General features: G+C 49.8%; 2 protein-coding genes across 2 annotated transcripts in view; one reads left to right on the top strand and one right to left on the bottom strand.

Annotated features, from left to right (window-relative positions):
- The window catches only part of Rrp1 (ribosomal RNA processing 1), a 13992-nt gene extending 13090 nt beyond the window's left edge, over window positions 1–902 (bottom strand). Inside the window, exon 1 of the mRNA XM_028767936.1 lies at window positions 740–902. Within this exon, the coding sequence (XP_028623769.1) occupies window positions 740–872 (133 nt within the window). The 5' untranslated portion in view covers window positions 873–902. The remainder of the gene's footprint in view (window positions 1–739) is intronic.
- Window positions 903–8602: 7700 nt separating this feature from the next.
- Cstb (cystatin B) lies at window positions 8603–10717 on the top strand. The gene is made up of 3 exons (XM_028767958.1): window positions 8603–8774; window positions 9817–9918; window positions 10384–10717. The coding sequence occupies exons 1-3, from the start codon at window positions 8709–8711 to the stop codon at window positions 10510–10512; spliced, it is 297 nt and encodes a 98-aa protein (XP_028623791.1). The 5' UTR covers window positions 8603–8708; the 3' UTR covers window positions 10513–10717.
- The last annotated feature ends 4271 nt before the right edge of the window (window positions 10718–14988 follow it).

Genomic DNA, 14988 nt, shown 5'->3' with positions numbered 1-14988 from the left:
AAAAAAAAAAAAATATAATTGGGCAACCAGCCCCTCCCTCAAATCATTCTCCAACAGAACTGCCATACCTGTGCCTGGAGGAGCTCCCCCCAGTAGCTTCATGCACCAGCAGGCAGGTATCAGTCCCACAGGGTTAAAATTAAGAATCGCAACACTTTGAGGACTGGATGATGGCCAGTGATTAATTAATTAATTAATTAATGCAGTGATTAACGAAGCCAGTGTTAGACCAAGGAACTGTAGCTATTCTGTTACATTTCAGAGATTAAACGGTGAAAGCTATTCATTCAGGCTAGTAAGATGACATCATCATGATGTACTGAGACGCCTTCCCCAAGATGGGGTTCTCTGACTAGGGCGTAGAAAACTGCCCTGGGACACTTCCTAAAGCATACATCCGTGGCCTTGGCCAAACCACTGCTCAGGGAATCTAGAAATTTGCATCTGTGGTGGGATACCCAAGAGACGCAGAGGTTGTTGACGGGGGGGAGGGTCGCTCACTGAGGACCAGATGCATTGAAACCGCTCGGCAAAAGGCACGTCCTGGGAACGGAGTGTCGTTGACAGAGGACACTCCGTTAAGGACACAGGGCCCGCGGAAGAGCATCAACAAGCTCCAGAAGGAGGGAAAGCGCGCAGTCCGATCGGGTCGGCCTGAGCCAGGAGAATCGCAGACGAAGGCCGGATCCTGCGGGGCCCACGAGGCGGAGCTCGCCCGCCCTCCCTCCCTCTCGCGTACCTGTCGCCCGCTGCGATCTGGCCACGATGTACTTCCGCAGCTTCCGCAACGCGCGGTCCCGCGTCACCTGCTCATTGCCGGCCAGGCGCTGCGCCAGCTGGACCTCCGGCGGGAGCGGCACTCCGGGAACCATGGTGAAGAGAACCCCCGAGACCACGCACTCGTCGCTGCCGCTGGGGCGCTCGCGTGACGACACGCGTCGCGTCACGCCAGCACGACACCGCCGCGACGTCACACGGAGGCGACACAACGCTGCTAAACGTCAAACGTCCTGGACGATGCCGGCGTGCGCTACCGCCTCTCAGTGGCCGGGAAGCGTAACTGCACCCCGCAGGGAAGATGGTGGCCTCCTGTCAGGCTGCGACATCTCTGTTTCTTGGGAGGGTCAAAGCATTGTCTTCTCTTTACTGCAACAGGAGTGGCTGCATTACAAGAAAATCTTGATTTGGCCCAGATTGTCCTCAACTGCAACACTCAGCTATACAGGGCTGCGTGGAGCTGCCTTTTACTCGGCATCCTGAGTCGTGTTAAGGGAGGATAAACCGTACACTGCTGAAAACTGCGAGCTTTACCCAAAACATCTTATCATATCCCTAATACCCAAGTCCCCAGGGAAATCCACCCCACCAAGCCTCTTGGAAAGCATCCGCTTTCCTGAACAGAGAAAAGCTAGAAAGCTGTGATGATCCAGATTATGGAACAAAGTGTAGGCCACCTATCCTGTTGGTGGGCAGGCAAATACACACACTAGAGAAAGCAGGGTGAGTGTGCAAAACTTGAGTGTGCCCTGGTTCAAGAAATGTGACAATCATTTGGGACACAATTGGGAAATTTTCCATATAGCCTAAGTTCTGAGATGTCAGATTAGAATACAAAACAATCACAGATTTCGTTGGTGTGATCATGGTGTTTTCCCAAGACCATCACAAGTCTGATGACTTGCTGGGAAAATTCCCAAGACCAGTGGACATTTGGACTTCGTGTCGCCGTAACTTTCCCAGTTCATTGCCACACCATAGGCCACCTAAGCCCAGGAGCAAAGCGTCAGGCAAGGAAGGTGGCTAGATGCTTTGAAAAGCTAGATGCTGGCCGGCAGTCGTGGCGAACGCCTTTAATTCCAGCACTTGGGAGGCAGAGGCAGGCGGATTTCTGAGTTCGAGGCCAGCCTAGTCTACAGAGTGAGTTCCAGGACAACCAGGGCTTCAAGAAAAACCCCGTTTCCAAAAACCAAAAAAAAAAAAAAAAAAAAAGAAAGAAAAAGAAAAGATGGAGGGACAGGTTGTCCAAAGTCTGACTGAAGAGGAATGAGCATCTGGAGTGGGAGAGGACATGTCTAAGCACTATGACAGAAACACAGACAAGTCTGTACTTTCCACAACAGATTTTACTGAATAACAACAACAAAAAAAGATAACACATAACACATCAGTGTTATGGCCGAAATTTTTAGAGTCATCTCAGTTTCTTTAACTTAGGCAAGCTATCTTAAACTACTAATATTAACTGTCAGACTATACTTACATATCACACAGTAAATATATCTAATTATACATATGTGTATATGTTAAGTCCTGCTTTTAGCTTGAGTGCTGAAGCCCCACCTAGGGGAGGTGAGGGAATACAGGACAGACACACAGACACACATACAGAAAAGTGGACTCAGATGAGGTCTGAGCACTCTAATCGGGACGCTTACTACCACTGCAACTTGGAACCTCAGCAAAAAATTGTTTATTATGTACCAGCCAGGGGGAGGAAGACCTGGTCCTAAACATCCACTCACAGATGCTTTTTAAGGCTACAAATCTCAAGAACAAAGACAGTAATTAGTCATTGTCTTAGTGAGGGTTTCCATTGCTGTGAAGAGACACCATGACCAAGGCAACTCTTTTTTTTTCTTTCTTTTTTTTTTTTTTTGGTTTTTTGGTTTTTTCGAGACAGGGTTTCTCTGTGTAGTTCTGGCTGTCTAGAGAGCGGCCTACAGGTCAAAAGGTTGTTTAAGGTTGTGAGGATTTAGTCCTGTAGTCCCACCCAGCAGACACAGGGGGATCTCTGTGAATCCCCGGCCAGCCTGGTCTGCATTGTGAGTTCCAAGGCAACCAGAGTTAGGTAGTAAGACCTTGTCCCCCAAAACAAACAAACTCCATCATTTGAGGGACTCATCACAAATATAGGTCAGGAGGTACATAAAAGACCCTCAGGATTTCTGGTAAAAAAAATTTTTTTTTTTTTTTTTGGTTTTTCGAGGCAGGGTTTCTCTATGTAGCCTTGGCTGTCCTGAACTCACTCTGTAGACCAGGCTGGCCTCGAACTCAGAAATCTGCCTGCCTCTGCCTCCCAAGTGCTGGGATTAAAGGCGTGCGCCACCACTGCCTGGCACAAAGTTTCCAAATGAAATGTTTTAAGATAGGTGAGCTCAGTAGGAGGTGCTCCAAAGGGTGTGTAATATATGTATATGTATTTGTATATGTATATGTGTGTATGTGATATATATCTCAAATATATGATATATATGGTATGTATATGTGGTATTTATATATAGGATATATACACATGTAAGGTGCATATAGATATATAAGGTATATATAAGGTCCCTCTATATAAGGTCTATATACATATATGTAAGGTCTATATACATATAAAAAGTCTATATACATATATATGTATATAAACACACATGTATATATATATATTTAAGGTAGGTTAAGAGAGGCCATGGGGAAGGCATAAGAGGGAAAGAGTTGGCATCATATAGATATCCTGATAGTTAATTTTGTCTAGCAGTTTTGGAGCCCCAACAAGAACACCAAGTCACACACAGAGGTAGGTGACACACTGGCTGCTACACAGGCGAAATATCCCAAGATGGTCTCTGGCTTTGGACCTGGAGCATTCTCTCAGTCGCTGGTGTCACCTGTTGGACTTAGGACACACAGGCCTGGCTTCCTGCTGTGTGGGACTGGAGCTGACAGTTCTGCAGCCACAAGTCACGTGTCTGTCTGTGGCAATATCCTCTCACATCCCATGTGGCTAGGCTCTCATCCCTAGACCTGATGAAGACGAGGCTGAATGTCAGGGTCACAGGTCATCAGGAGAGACAGAAGGGATTCTGAAAGATACTAAGAAGCATTTGAATCCCTGAATCCTGACACCCATCGGCCCAGCGGCTCCCCCTCTCCCTCCCTTCTGTGTAGAAACATTCTTCTATTTGGTTTGTTATGCAAATGAAAAGGCTGGAAAAGTTGGGGGCCACACCTGGCTGCCTTCCCCTCCTCTCAGAAATCAGACGTGATTCCTGTGCACACGACTCTTTACTTTCTTTCTTTCTTTTTTTTTTCTTTTCCTTTTTTGAGACAGGATTTCTCTGTATAGTCCTGGCTGTTCTGGAAGTCACTCTGTAGACCAGGCTGGCCTCGAACTCAGAAATCCGCCTGGCTCTGCCTCCCAAGTGCTGGGATTAAAGGCGTGCGCCACCACCGCCCGGCAACTCTTTACTTTCTATGGAGGCAGCAGGGACTTGTAGGTAAGTGTCCTTCCTTTGCTCTGCCACTCTGAGCAAACAGCTCTCCTGGATTGCCAAGCTGGCTTTGGTTCTGGTCAGGTGCCTCACCTCCTGGGGAAGTTGTAAGAGATTTCTCTGATGGTGTTATATCTCTCTCCCTCTCTCTGTCGGGCCCCTCATACTGTCCACTGAAGCTGTCTCTTTTCTTCTCTCCTCCTGAATCCTCCCCCTACTTCTCTCTCTAACCCACCACTCCCATCCATTCCCCCCCTCCCATTTCATGTCCTAGCCCTGCCTGGCCTGGAGATCCACTTGCCTATCTCTACCTCCAGAGGGCTACCACAAGGCCTACTCTCACTGTGAGCAAGAGAAGGTCCCTACCTATAGTGACTCCTTAAAGTGGCAGCAGGGCCAGCAATAAAATGACAAATGCGCATGTCAGAGCTGACACAACACAACTGGGAAAAACAGGGAAAAATAGAGACGAATCTTAGTAGGACATAGCATGAGTCTCTGACAGAAAAGTTCATCAAAACAGCCATGCAGTACCTAAAACTATACCTCAGAGTAGACTTTATAGAGCTAGGATGGGGGGCTCAGTTGCAGACATGCTTGCCTTGCAAGCTTGAGGGCCTGGATTGGATCCCCAGTGTCATTAAAGAATTGGGCACAATGGCAGGTGCTTATATGACCCCAGCAACGGGGAGGTGAAAATAGATGGCTTGCTAGGATCCAAGCTAGCCACTCTAGTCTAATCTGTAAGAATTTGGGTCTTAAGCCTATGCCAGAAGCTAGGACCCTCACCCTTATCCTCACCCCTTACCTTTCCCCACCTGCACAATGTCCCCTGCAGCTTGGCAACTGCAAGATCCTGCCTGGCAGCTGCAGATAGACTCAAAGCAGTGTACCATATCTTCTGAAGAATAGCAGGTAGATCATAATTCAAGGTAGTGTACCCTGTAGACCATGAAATGTTTCAGGGCACAGGACATGAAGATTCTGTACTTTTCCACCACCTGGCCCCTCTTACCCCCTCCCCTTGTAAAGCATACTATAAAAAGGGGCTTCACGTTCAAATACACAACTCTTTTTGTTTGTTTGTTTGTTTGTTTGTTGTTTTTATTTTTTTTCTTCTTCTTTTTTTCGGTTTTTTTTTTTTTTTCGAGACAGGGTTTCTCTGTGTAGCCCTGGCTGTCCTGGAACTCACTCTGTAGACCAGGCTAGCCTCGAACTCTCGAACTCAGAAATCCACCTGCCTCTGCCTCCCAAGTGCTGGGATTAAAGGCGTGCGCCACCACCGCCCGGCTTGTTTTTTGTTTTTAAAGATTTATTTATTATATATGAATACATTGTAGCTGTCTTCAGACACACCAAAAGAGGGCATCAGATCTCATTACAGATGGTTGTGAGCCACCATGTGGTTGCTGGAATTTGAACTCAGGACCTCTGGAAGTCCAGTCAGTGCGCTTAACCACTGAGCCATCTCTCCAGCCCTCAAATATACAACTCTTGACAAGCAATTGCTTCCTTGAGTCCTTTCTTCTCTCTCGCCCGTTCTTTTTTCAGGTTGTGGTCCTCCTCGCCCCCACGAATAACTAGGACCCGCAGGTCGGGTCAAGCCTATTTCCCAATGTCATAGACACCATACGCTCAGAAGGCAGAGGATTCATTATTTATTATTATTTTTGTAGTTTTATTTATTTATTTATTTATTTATTTATTTATTTATTTATTTATTTTGGTTTTGTGAGACCGGGTTTCTCTGTGTAGCTTTGGCTGTCCTTGAACTCAGTCTGTAGACCAGGCTGTCCTCAAATTCAAATAGATCCATCAGTCTCTGCTTCAAAGTACTGTACTTAACAGCATGTGCCACCATGCCTGGTTCGTTAGTGTGTGTGTGTGTGTGTGTGTGTTTTAGAGAGTCTAGAATAGCCCACAACTCCTGATCGTGCTTCAGCCATCTAAGTGCTGAGATGACATGTCTCTGCTTCCATGCTGGTTTCCAACATGGGGGAGGAGGGTCGGGAGTGTCTTGTCTATTTGTCCCTCCAAACAGCCTTTGGAACACAGCCTTGGGTTTTGTGCGGAGATAGCTCCAGGAGCTATTAGTCAGCCCCAAAAAGGAGTGTGCTTTTCCACGCCCCCAGCCTCTTCTCTCTATGATCTCATGCTGACCCAGTTCTTGCAGAATTGAGCAAAGGTTGGTATGTATGGGCTTGTTTGTCCTGAGTTTGTAAAACAGGTGGGGTGGGGCCAAGAGCCTGCTTATGACATCTTTAAGTCATCTTTTGGGCAGACTTGCCCAAAGTAAAGGCCTATCATCCCAGCTACACAGGAAGCTGAGGCTGGAGAATCTAAAGGTATGGGTAACTGAGTTCGATTTTGCTCAATTCACATCGGTGAATGAGTTCAAGACCAGCCTGGGCAACTTAGACCCTATGTCAGAATGAAAAATGAATTAAAGAGGAAGATGGACTGGGAGGGGAATAAAATCTGGAGTTTAAAATAGATAAACAAACAAACAAACAAGCAAATAAGCAAGCCTGGGCTATGGCTCACCGGTAAAAGTTTTTGTCTCTCAAAAAAGGCAAGGAATCCAGCCTTCTAGGGCCAGTTCTAGTCGTGAGGCCTTCCCCTGTCCTGCCTGCCTCTGTCTCTACCCACGTGAAGACACACTGACTCCTTCACACTGTGAGGCCTGGATAAACAGCCTTACTTGTTTTCTCTGGGGCTGGCCTGTGTGTTTCCACAGGTGTCCACCTCCTACGGGGAAAGTGTGGGCACCCGCAAGGTTGTATCAACAAAGAACTGTCTGTCTGCTGGGGAAATCCTGAAGGCACAATTCACACTGCAACTCTGTCTGTCAATAACAGAGTCAACTGCTGTAGCCAAGAAGGAAACTACCCCTCTGTGGTCCACATCTCCTCTCCTGCTTCCTTCCATGTTTCTAAGATTAGAAAAGAACTTCTGCCCATCTCTAATTCATACCCACAGCCACATAAAACTTCTCACTGGGCCAGGTGTGGTGGCTCAGGAAGCAGAGGCAAGCAGATCTCTGTGACACCCAGGAGAGTTACAAAGAGAAACCCTGTCTCTAAAAACCAACCAACCAACCAAGCAACCAAAACCTTTTTTCCTGGCCCACAGTCTCAGTCTCCAGACTGAGGAAGCTGAGGCAGGAGTAACTTGAGACAGGGTTTCTCTGTATAGCCCTGGCTGTCCTGGAACTCACTCGGTAGACCAGGCTGGCCTCGAACTCAGAAATCTGCCTGCCTCTGCCTCCCAAGTGCTGGGATTAAAGGCGTGCGCCACCGCTGCCCGGCTTATTTGTTTTTTCTTAAAGCCCAGGTCTCACTGGGTAGTCAAGCTAGCTTGCTTAGCCCTTCAAGTGCCAGGATAGCAGGTGTGCACCATCATGTCCCGCGATCAAACTGTGACAGTTTTGAAAATGGAAACATGGGTTTGAAGGTCACTCAAGTAATAGCACTGACAGAGGGCATATCGGGGTTCTCATGCTCCCCAGCCTGGAGGTGGGGCTGGGATCCCTAAGCTCCGTTTACAGCCTACCAAGGCTATTCCTACACCCATTCTGAAAGATTGGAATTCCCAGATTAGCTCTTATTTCATGGAGTCATCAAGAACCAAAAACTCAGTCCACGTGGGGGAGGGGAGGACACGACAGGGCGGGCGTGTGTGTTGGGGGAGGGGGAAACAGGGACCTGAGATTTCAAGGTCCTCATTTATCTATTTCTGTACCCACCCCATGAAAGGAGGGATGGGGGGACCCACTTCTTCTTTTTTGGGGGGGGGGGTTTCGAGACAGAGTTTCTCTGTGTAGCCCTGGCTGTCCTGGAACTCACTCTGTAGACCAGGCTGGCCTCGAACTCAGAAATCCGTCTGCCTCTGCTTCTCAAGTGCTGGGATTAAAGGCGTGCGCCACCACCGACCGGTTTTTTGTTTGTTTGTTTGTTTTTTTGTTTTTGTTTTTTTTTTTGGAGGGACCGACTTCATATTCACAGGGCTAGAGGAAATTGAGATGGCCAAGGCTGGACTTCGTGTCCACCTTCTCCACGGACCCCTCCCCACTCCTTACATCTCTGCATCCTGTGAGGACCCGGAAGTCCCTAAGCCGGGTCAGGGATATTCCTACAATCACTTCACGACCCTGGAGGGGCAATCAGGACTCCCAACCCCTCCCTCTTAGTGCCGGTTCAGGGAAGGGGCGTGAAGCATCCACCAGGCCTCACCCTCCGCCCACGCCCAGCCTGGGTCTCATGACTCTTCCTGGAACCGAGCGACGGTGGTGACAGTAAAGAGAGAGGGTGCGGCGCCCCGCCCCGTCGCTCTGTCACGTGCCACGGGTCCGGGGGCGGAGCCAAGCCAGGTTTTTCTAGGGTCCAGGCGCTCAGGTCCCCTAGTTGTCTCTGTCCTTAGCTTCTCTGTGCTACCCCGACTACAGCTGCCAAGATGATGTGTGGCGGGCCATCCGCCACAAAGCCGGCCACCGCCGAGACGCAGGAGATCGCCGACAAGGTGAGACTGGGACCAGGTCAGGCCAGCAGGAGCCAGGCCTGCGGGACCCGGCGGCCTCAGGGACCTGCCTGGGTCCTGCAACCGGTTTCAGGCGCGGCTTCAAGCGTGACTGGGAGCTGAGGCTCTGGGCCTGGTTGGAGGATTCAGGGCCGGGGACTGGGGTGAGTCTTCCACCGCTTGCATGCAAGAGAGCCTCTCACCTCTTAGGGAATCGGTGGAGGGATCCGGTGGGTCCCAGAGAATTCGGGAAGGCAGCTCAGAGTGTTAGAACCCAGGCTGTCCCAAAGATGAGGCACTTACTTGAATTACACCCAGGCCTAAACAAGAGAAAGCTAGCCTGGGTTACAGTGGGAGTCTCCTCAAAATAAAGAGCTAGGACTGTACAGCTCAGTGGCAGAACTCACCTGATAGCGCCACCATCACCAACCCCGCCCCTCGGGGGAAAAAGGATAAAACCCAGAAGTTGTAGAACTTGCTTGTGCCTAGTCTGAAACCAGAGGGTGGACCTTGGGTCCCGGCAGCTCATCCTGTGTCTGTTAGCAGGGCAGAGATTCTGTACAAGCTTCGGAGATTCAGGGTGTTAGCGAGAGAAGAAAAGTTAAACATCTCCTCTCTTCAGCTCCCAAGCCCAGGACCCTGTCCACTAAGCCCAGCTGAACTTGGGAGGTCTTTGCTCTGACAAAGGGGCCAAGGAGGAATGAGTCAGCTCCACGAGACCCTGAAAATGAGGAATTGGTACAGACACACTGGCCTGGCTGGGCAAGGGAATCCTGGCCGAGTGCCATGCCAACACTCAGGAGGCAGAGACAGGCGAATCTCTCTGAGTTTGAAGCCAGCCTGGTCTGCTTAGTTCCGTGCCAGCCATAGCTACACAGTAAGATCCTGTCTCAAAAGAGGAGCCGTGTTCTTTATCAGTGAGGCCAACAGCTTACCATCTCCCCCGTAGTAAGGAACGCCAGTGTTGAGGGCTGGCAATGGGGCTCCCGAGAGGGGCATCATTCTGTGGATGAATCTGAGTCCTTTCCTCTCACTCACCATCCAGGTGAAGTCCCAGCTTGAAGAGAAAGAAAATCAGAAGTTCAATGTCTTTAAAGCTGTGTCCTTCAAGAGCCAGGTAGTGGCCGGCACCAACTTCTTCATCAAGGTGGGTACTGAATAGTAGCTTGGCAAGGACTGGGGACATAGTCTCAGAGTAGAGCAGAGTGTCTTGGAACTTCCTCCCCAGAGCACCCCTTATTTAGGGTGCTGGGGTTCCTGGCCTTAAAGGAGGAGATAAGCATCATCACTGGCTTACTTGCTTACTTACTCCTTTCTGGCTCAGGTTTCTTTTTAAAAAAGATTTATTTATTGGTTATTTATATGAGTACACTGTCGCTGTCTTCAGACACACCAGAAGAGGGCATCACAGCCCCATTTCAGATGGTTGTGAGCCACCATGTGGTTGCTGGGATTTGAACTCAGGACCTCTGGAAGAGCAGTCAGTGCTCTTAACCATTGAGCCATCTCTCCAGGCCCCTGGCTCAGCTTTCTAAGGCTCGGTTAAGCCAGGGAACAAACTCACTGGAGCCTCAGCTTTCCCTCACAACCCCCTCCCCCTCTCTCCCTCCAGGTTGATGTTGGTGAAGACAAATACGTGCACTTGAGGGTGTTCCAACCCCTCCCTCATGAAAACAAGCCTCTGACCTTGACTTCTTACCAGACCAACAAAGAAAAACACGAGGAGATAAGCTACTTCTGATTCTGCAAGACCCCTTTGCCAAATACTTTCACCGGTTGAACCTGTGTTTGGGACCACGAAGTAAATACCCCTCTGTGATGGAGAGGGTGGAGTTGAGAAGCTTCTTTTGTGATTCCCAGACTGCATTGTATTTTGTTTCCTTCCAAATGATTATTTTCAAAAGACTCTGTGTGATCTCTCTAAATATATATTTTTAGAGACTATACAAATTGTGTCTTTAGTTTTGATTTTTTTTTTTTTTTACTTTTGTTTAAAAATCACAGTCACACTGGGTGGTGGTGGTACATGCCTTTAATCCCAGTACTCAGGAGGTTGAGGCCAGACTGGTTTTACAGAGTGAGTTCCAGGACAGCCAGGCTACACAGAGAAACCCTGTCTCGAAAAATCAAAAGGAACAACAACAACAAAAATCACAGGTGCAATGTAGATATACCAAGAAAAGGCAAGTAGTGTGTTTATTTAATTTTACATTTATTTACCAGTGTATGTGCTATGTGCCTATGAGTGTATGCGTGCAAGCCATGATGTACCTATGGAGGTCCGAGGACAACCTGCTGGAAGGTGATTCTCTGCTTCCACCACCATATTTCTCCCTGGGCTTGAACTCTGGTCCTGAGGAATGACACCAAGCGTCTCTAGCCACTGAGCCGTTTATAAACTGGTACCAGGCTCTGGTTTAACTCCCAGCATCACAAAAACACAGTTTTATTATTATTGTGGGGGCTTTTAGGGAATCCCGCTTGAGGTTTAATAATAAAAACATGGAGACATCTGCATGGCGTAAGGCTGTTAACCTTTTGCTAGGACAGTCTTGCCGCTAGCCATACAGCTTAACCCAACTTCCCTGCGGTCGCAGCCCAACCAAGTGGCTCCCTCTGCTTCACCTCCCTGCCTGGCTCCCATTCTGGTGGGTCTTCTGCCCCAGCTTCAGCCACAAGCTCATTAGTCATCATCCAGTCTGAGCCAATCAGCAGCCGGGTCACACTCCGCCGTGTTGCCTATTGGCCAGACTGAGGGCCACGTGACTTCCACCCGGCCCGTTTAACAATTGAGACTACAGGAACACACGTCCATAACCAACTGATATAATACGTGTAGGGATGGATGGGTCATCCCAACAATTCATAGCTGAAGTGACCCAGCTGGTAGAGTCCCTTCTGGGATAGACATGACCTGAGCTAGCCTGGGAAAGTCTTTCTGATCTAGGGCATGGGAATAACCACGTTCGCTGAGTCATAGCACCTATGGGTGGGAGTGTCAGAGCCGCACCTTCCACATTGCTCATCCCGGCTACGGGCTATCGTTCCCACGGCTCAGTCTCCCATGAGGAGAGATTTTGAGGGCGTCTACCAGTTCTCGAGTGTCAGCACCAGGCTGCAGGGACGCATTCATATGTTGACACAGTACTGAGGTCTGCTGGACCACAGTCACCCTCACGGCACCTCGAGACTGTCAGCAGACGGACTTTTGAACCCTGGTGATAAGGCCAGGGAGGGGCCTCCGGTGAGCTTGCAGAGCTGGGGAGGAGGTGGTGTAATGGATAGTGGACTGAGCCCCCTGTGCCACCCAGGACCTCGAGAACAAACCTGTAGGGGCTGGAGAGATGGCTCCAGCACTGACTGCTCTTCCAGAGGTCCTGAAGTCAAATCCCAGCAACCACATAGTGGCTCACAACCGTCCGTAATGAGATTGGATGCCCTATTCTGGTGTGTCCGAAGACAGCGACAGTGTACTCATAAATAAAATAAATAAATCTTGAAAAAAAAAAAAGAACAAACCTGTAACTCACCCTGTAACTCAGAGGTGGGATGCCTGCCGAGCATCCACCATGATTGGATCCCCACCACCAAAGACAGCAGACAGTGAAAAAACATGGCACGGCGGTGGTGGCGAGCGCCAGAGGCAGAGACAGGTGGATCTTTATGAGTTCGAGTCCAATCCGGTCTAAGGGAGCTCCAGGACAGCCAAGGCTACACAGAGAAAGCCTGTTTTGATAACCGGCCAACCAACCAAATAAAAACATGCATAGCGAAACCTGCTTTGCACCAGAGACCTGACACGTTCCTGCCCGGAGGCTCAGGGCATGAGGCAGCAGGTAAGGCAGATGCCCCTGAGGGTGTGAGAAGGGCCCATTGTGTCAGCCCAAAGGAAGGGAGACGAGTCAGCAGCGCTGGCTGGAAATCCCCTTTTACTACAGAGTAACCAGAGTAGGCAGACGCTGGGTTTAGGATTAGGAGTTGTGCAGGGCAGATACACAAAGCAAGGTCACTGTAGGGTATGGATACAAGCTGTAACTGACAGGGGGCTTGGTATGAACATGGGTGGGTATTGGTGGATTGAATAGGTATGGCCCCCATAGGTTCATGTGTTCTGATCCCTGGCCATAGGGAGCGACACTAATAGGAGGTGTGGCCTTGTTGGGGTGGGTGTGGCCTTGTTGGAGGAAGTGTGTCCTTGTGTAGGTGGGCTTTGAGATCTCCTATGCTCAGATTCTGCCCAGTGTGGAATGAGAGTCTCCTGGCTGCCTTCGGATCAAGATGTAGAACTCTCGGCTCCTTCTCCAGTACCCTGTCTGCCCGCACCCTGCCATGCTTCCCGCCGTGATGATAACAGACTAGACCTCTGAAACTATAAGCCGGCCCCAATGAAATGTTTTCCTTTGTAAGAGTTGCCGTGATCATGGTGTCTCTTCCCAGCAATGGAAACCCTAACTAAGGCAGTGGGTGAAGTGATTTCTACAAGGTAGCCGGCTTCATCAAATGCTTCCCTCAGAGAGGACAGAGGAGCAGCCTGGAGGTCGTTGGTGTAGGATGCTGCCAGGACCACAGAGCCAGGGTGTGCACCGTAATAGCTGGAGATCTGGTTGACTCCTGAAGGAAATGCATAGCGGAATGATATCACCTCAGGCTATCCAGGAGCTCACAGCCTGCTGGAAGCTGTTAGATTTTTTTCCTTACATGAGAAAACAAGGGAGTTGGAGGATGACAACCTGTGGCCTCTGTGGCCTCCAGCCGTGTGCGCGCATGCGTGCGTGCGTGTGGGTGTGTGGTGAGCTAAGACATCTTGACTGGGAGGGAGCATGCGACTGGGCAGAGTGGCTCACCCATGATAACCAGAAGGCAGGAAGGGACCATGGCGGTCCAGTTACTTACTTCAAAGGCATAGCCCCAGCAACCTCCTACCTCCAGCCAGGCCCCTCCTCCTAAAGGTCGTTCATCTATGAATTCATCCCTGGATTAGCCCATTGATAAAGTCACCCTCCCATGCCGATCACCTCAGAATACTGTTCTGGGACCAAGCCTCCAGTGGGAGAGTCTTTGGGGGAAGGGGGGAGTGTTTCACATCTAAACCACAGCCGACAAGTCGGGTGGGTGTGACGACAAGTCGGGTGGGTGTGAATGAGAGTTGGGGGTGTGATGGGTGGGTGAAAGGAGCAGCCATGCTCCCCCTTGAGATCTGGGAAGGAGGTCACAGGAGCTGAGGAGTCTCTCCGACTGCCCAGGCTGTGGCAGAATGAAGGCTCATGCTGGAAGGGAACGCTGAAGGAGGGAGCCGGGACATGGCTGGATGATCTCGAAGATTCCTTCCGAGCTGCGCGGAGACATTCCGCTTGCAGGATCTGTGTGCCCAGAATAACCAGAGCTGAGGTTTTGGAGGCCCAGCAAGCCACTGGTTAGGAGGCCCAACCTCCTGTACCAACAGGGTCCCCAGCCTCACTAGATGCTCATTCTGGAAGAGTGAGCAGGCAGCAAAGTCACACCCTCACAAAGGACTTGGCGACGGCCCTTCTAGACATTGGAATGCAGATGTTCATATCATTTTGATGGACGTGCCTTGCCCCAGAGTTTCCTGTCCAGACAATGTGATCAAGAGATGGGCAAAGCCATTCATTGCTTGTGGCACCTTATGGTAGGTGGGGCTTCTCCCTGTGCCTAAGGTCAAGCCCTGCCTCAGAGGCTGGCACCTGCCTGGCATGGCACCACCGCAGCCCTCTTGGAAGGAAAATGACTGGCATGCTTCAGTGTTGTGCAGGCTGGCAGCATCACCATGCACTGATGCTAACTGTTTCAAGCTCCTGCACCACGTTTAAGTCTAGAAAGGAGAGACAGGTGATGGATGCCTTGCCACAGCATAGGCAAGAATGGGCTGCTCCAAACTGGGGCTTGTGTGGCGAGAGAAGTTCAAAAGTTCTCCCTTTGCCTTTATACATGAACCCAGCCTCTTGACAGACTTTCCTCATGCTGCCCTGGTGAACAGGGGATTGAGATGGTACTAATTAGTGGGGCAGTGGTGGCACACACCTTTAGTCCCAGCACTTGGGAGGCGGGCGGATTTCTGAGTTTGAGACCAGCCTGGTCTACAGAGTGAGTTCCAGACAGCCAAGGCTATACAGAGAACCCTGTCTCAAAAAAATAAAAGAGAGAGAGAGAGAGAGAGAGAGAGAGAGAGAGAGAGAGAGAGAGAGAGAGAGAGAGA

This window comes from Grammomys surdaster, unplaced genomic scaffold (genome assembly GCF_004785775.1).
Source record: "Grammomys surdaster isolate TR1022 unplaced genomic scaffold, NIH_TR_1.0 183, whole genome shotgun sequence".
In the NCBI taxonomy this organism is placed as follows: Eukaryota; Metazoa; Chordata; class Mammalia; order Rodentia; family Muridae; genus Grammomys; species Grammomys surdaster.
The sequence above is the reverse complement of the archived record's forward strand: the minus strand, read 5'-3'. Positions and strand labels throughout refer to the sequence as shown.

Excerpts from the sequence above, each read along its gene's own strand:
- Cstb (XM_028767958.1), top strand. The coding sequence starts at position 8,709 with ATGATGTGTGGCGGGCCATCCGCCACAAAGCCGGCCACCGCCGAGACG. Across the intron at positions 8,775-9,816 it reads CGCAGGAGATCGCCGACAAG|GTGAAGTCCCAGCTTGAAGA; the intron begins GTGAGACTGGGA and ends CTCACCATCCAG. Across the intron at positions 9,919-10,383 it reads GCACCAACTTCTTCATCAAG|GTTGATGTTGGTGAAGACAA; the intron begins GTGGGTACTGAA and ends CTCTCCCTCCAG.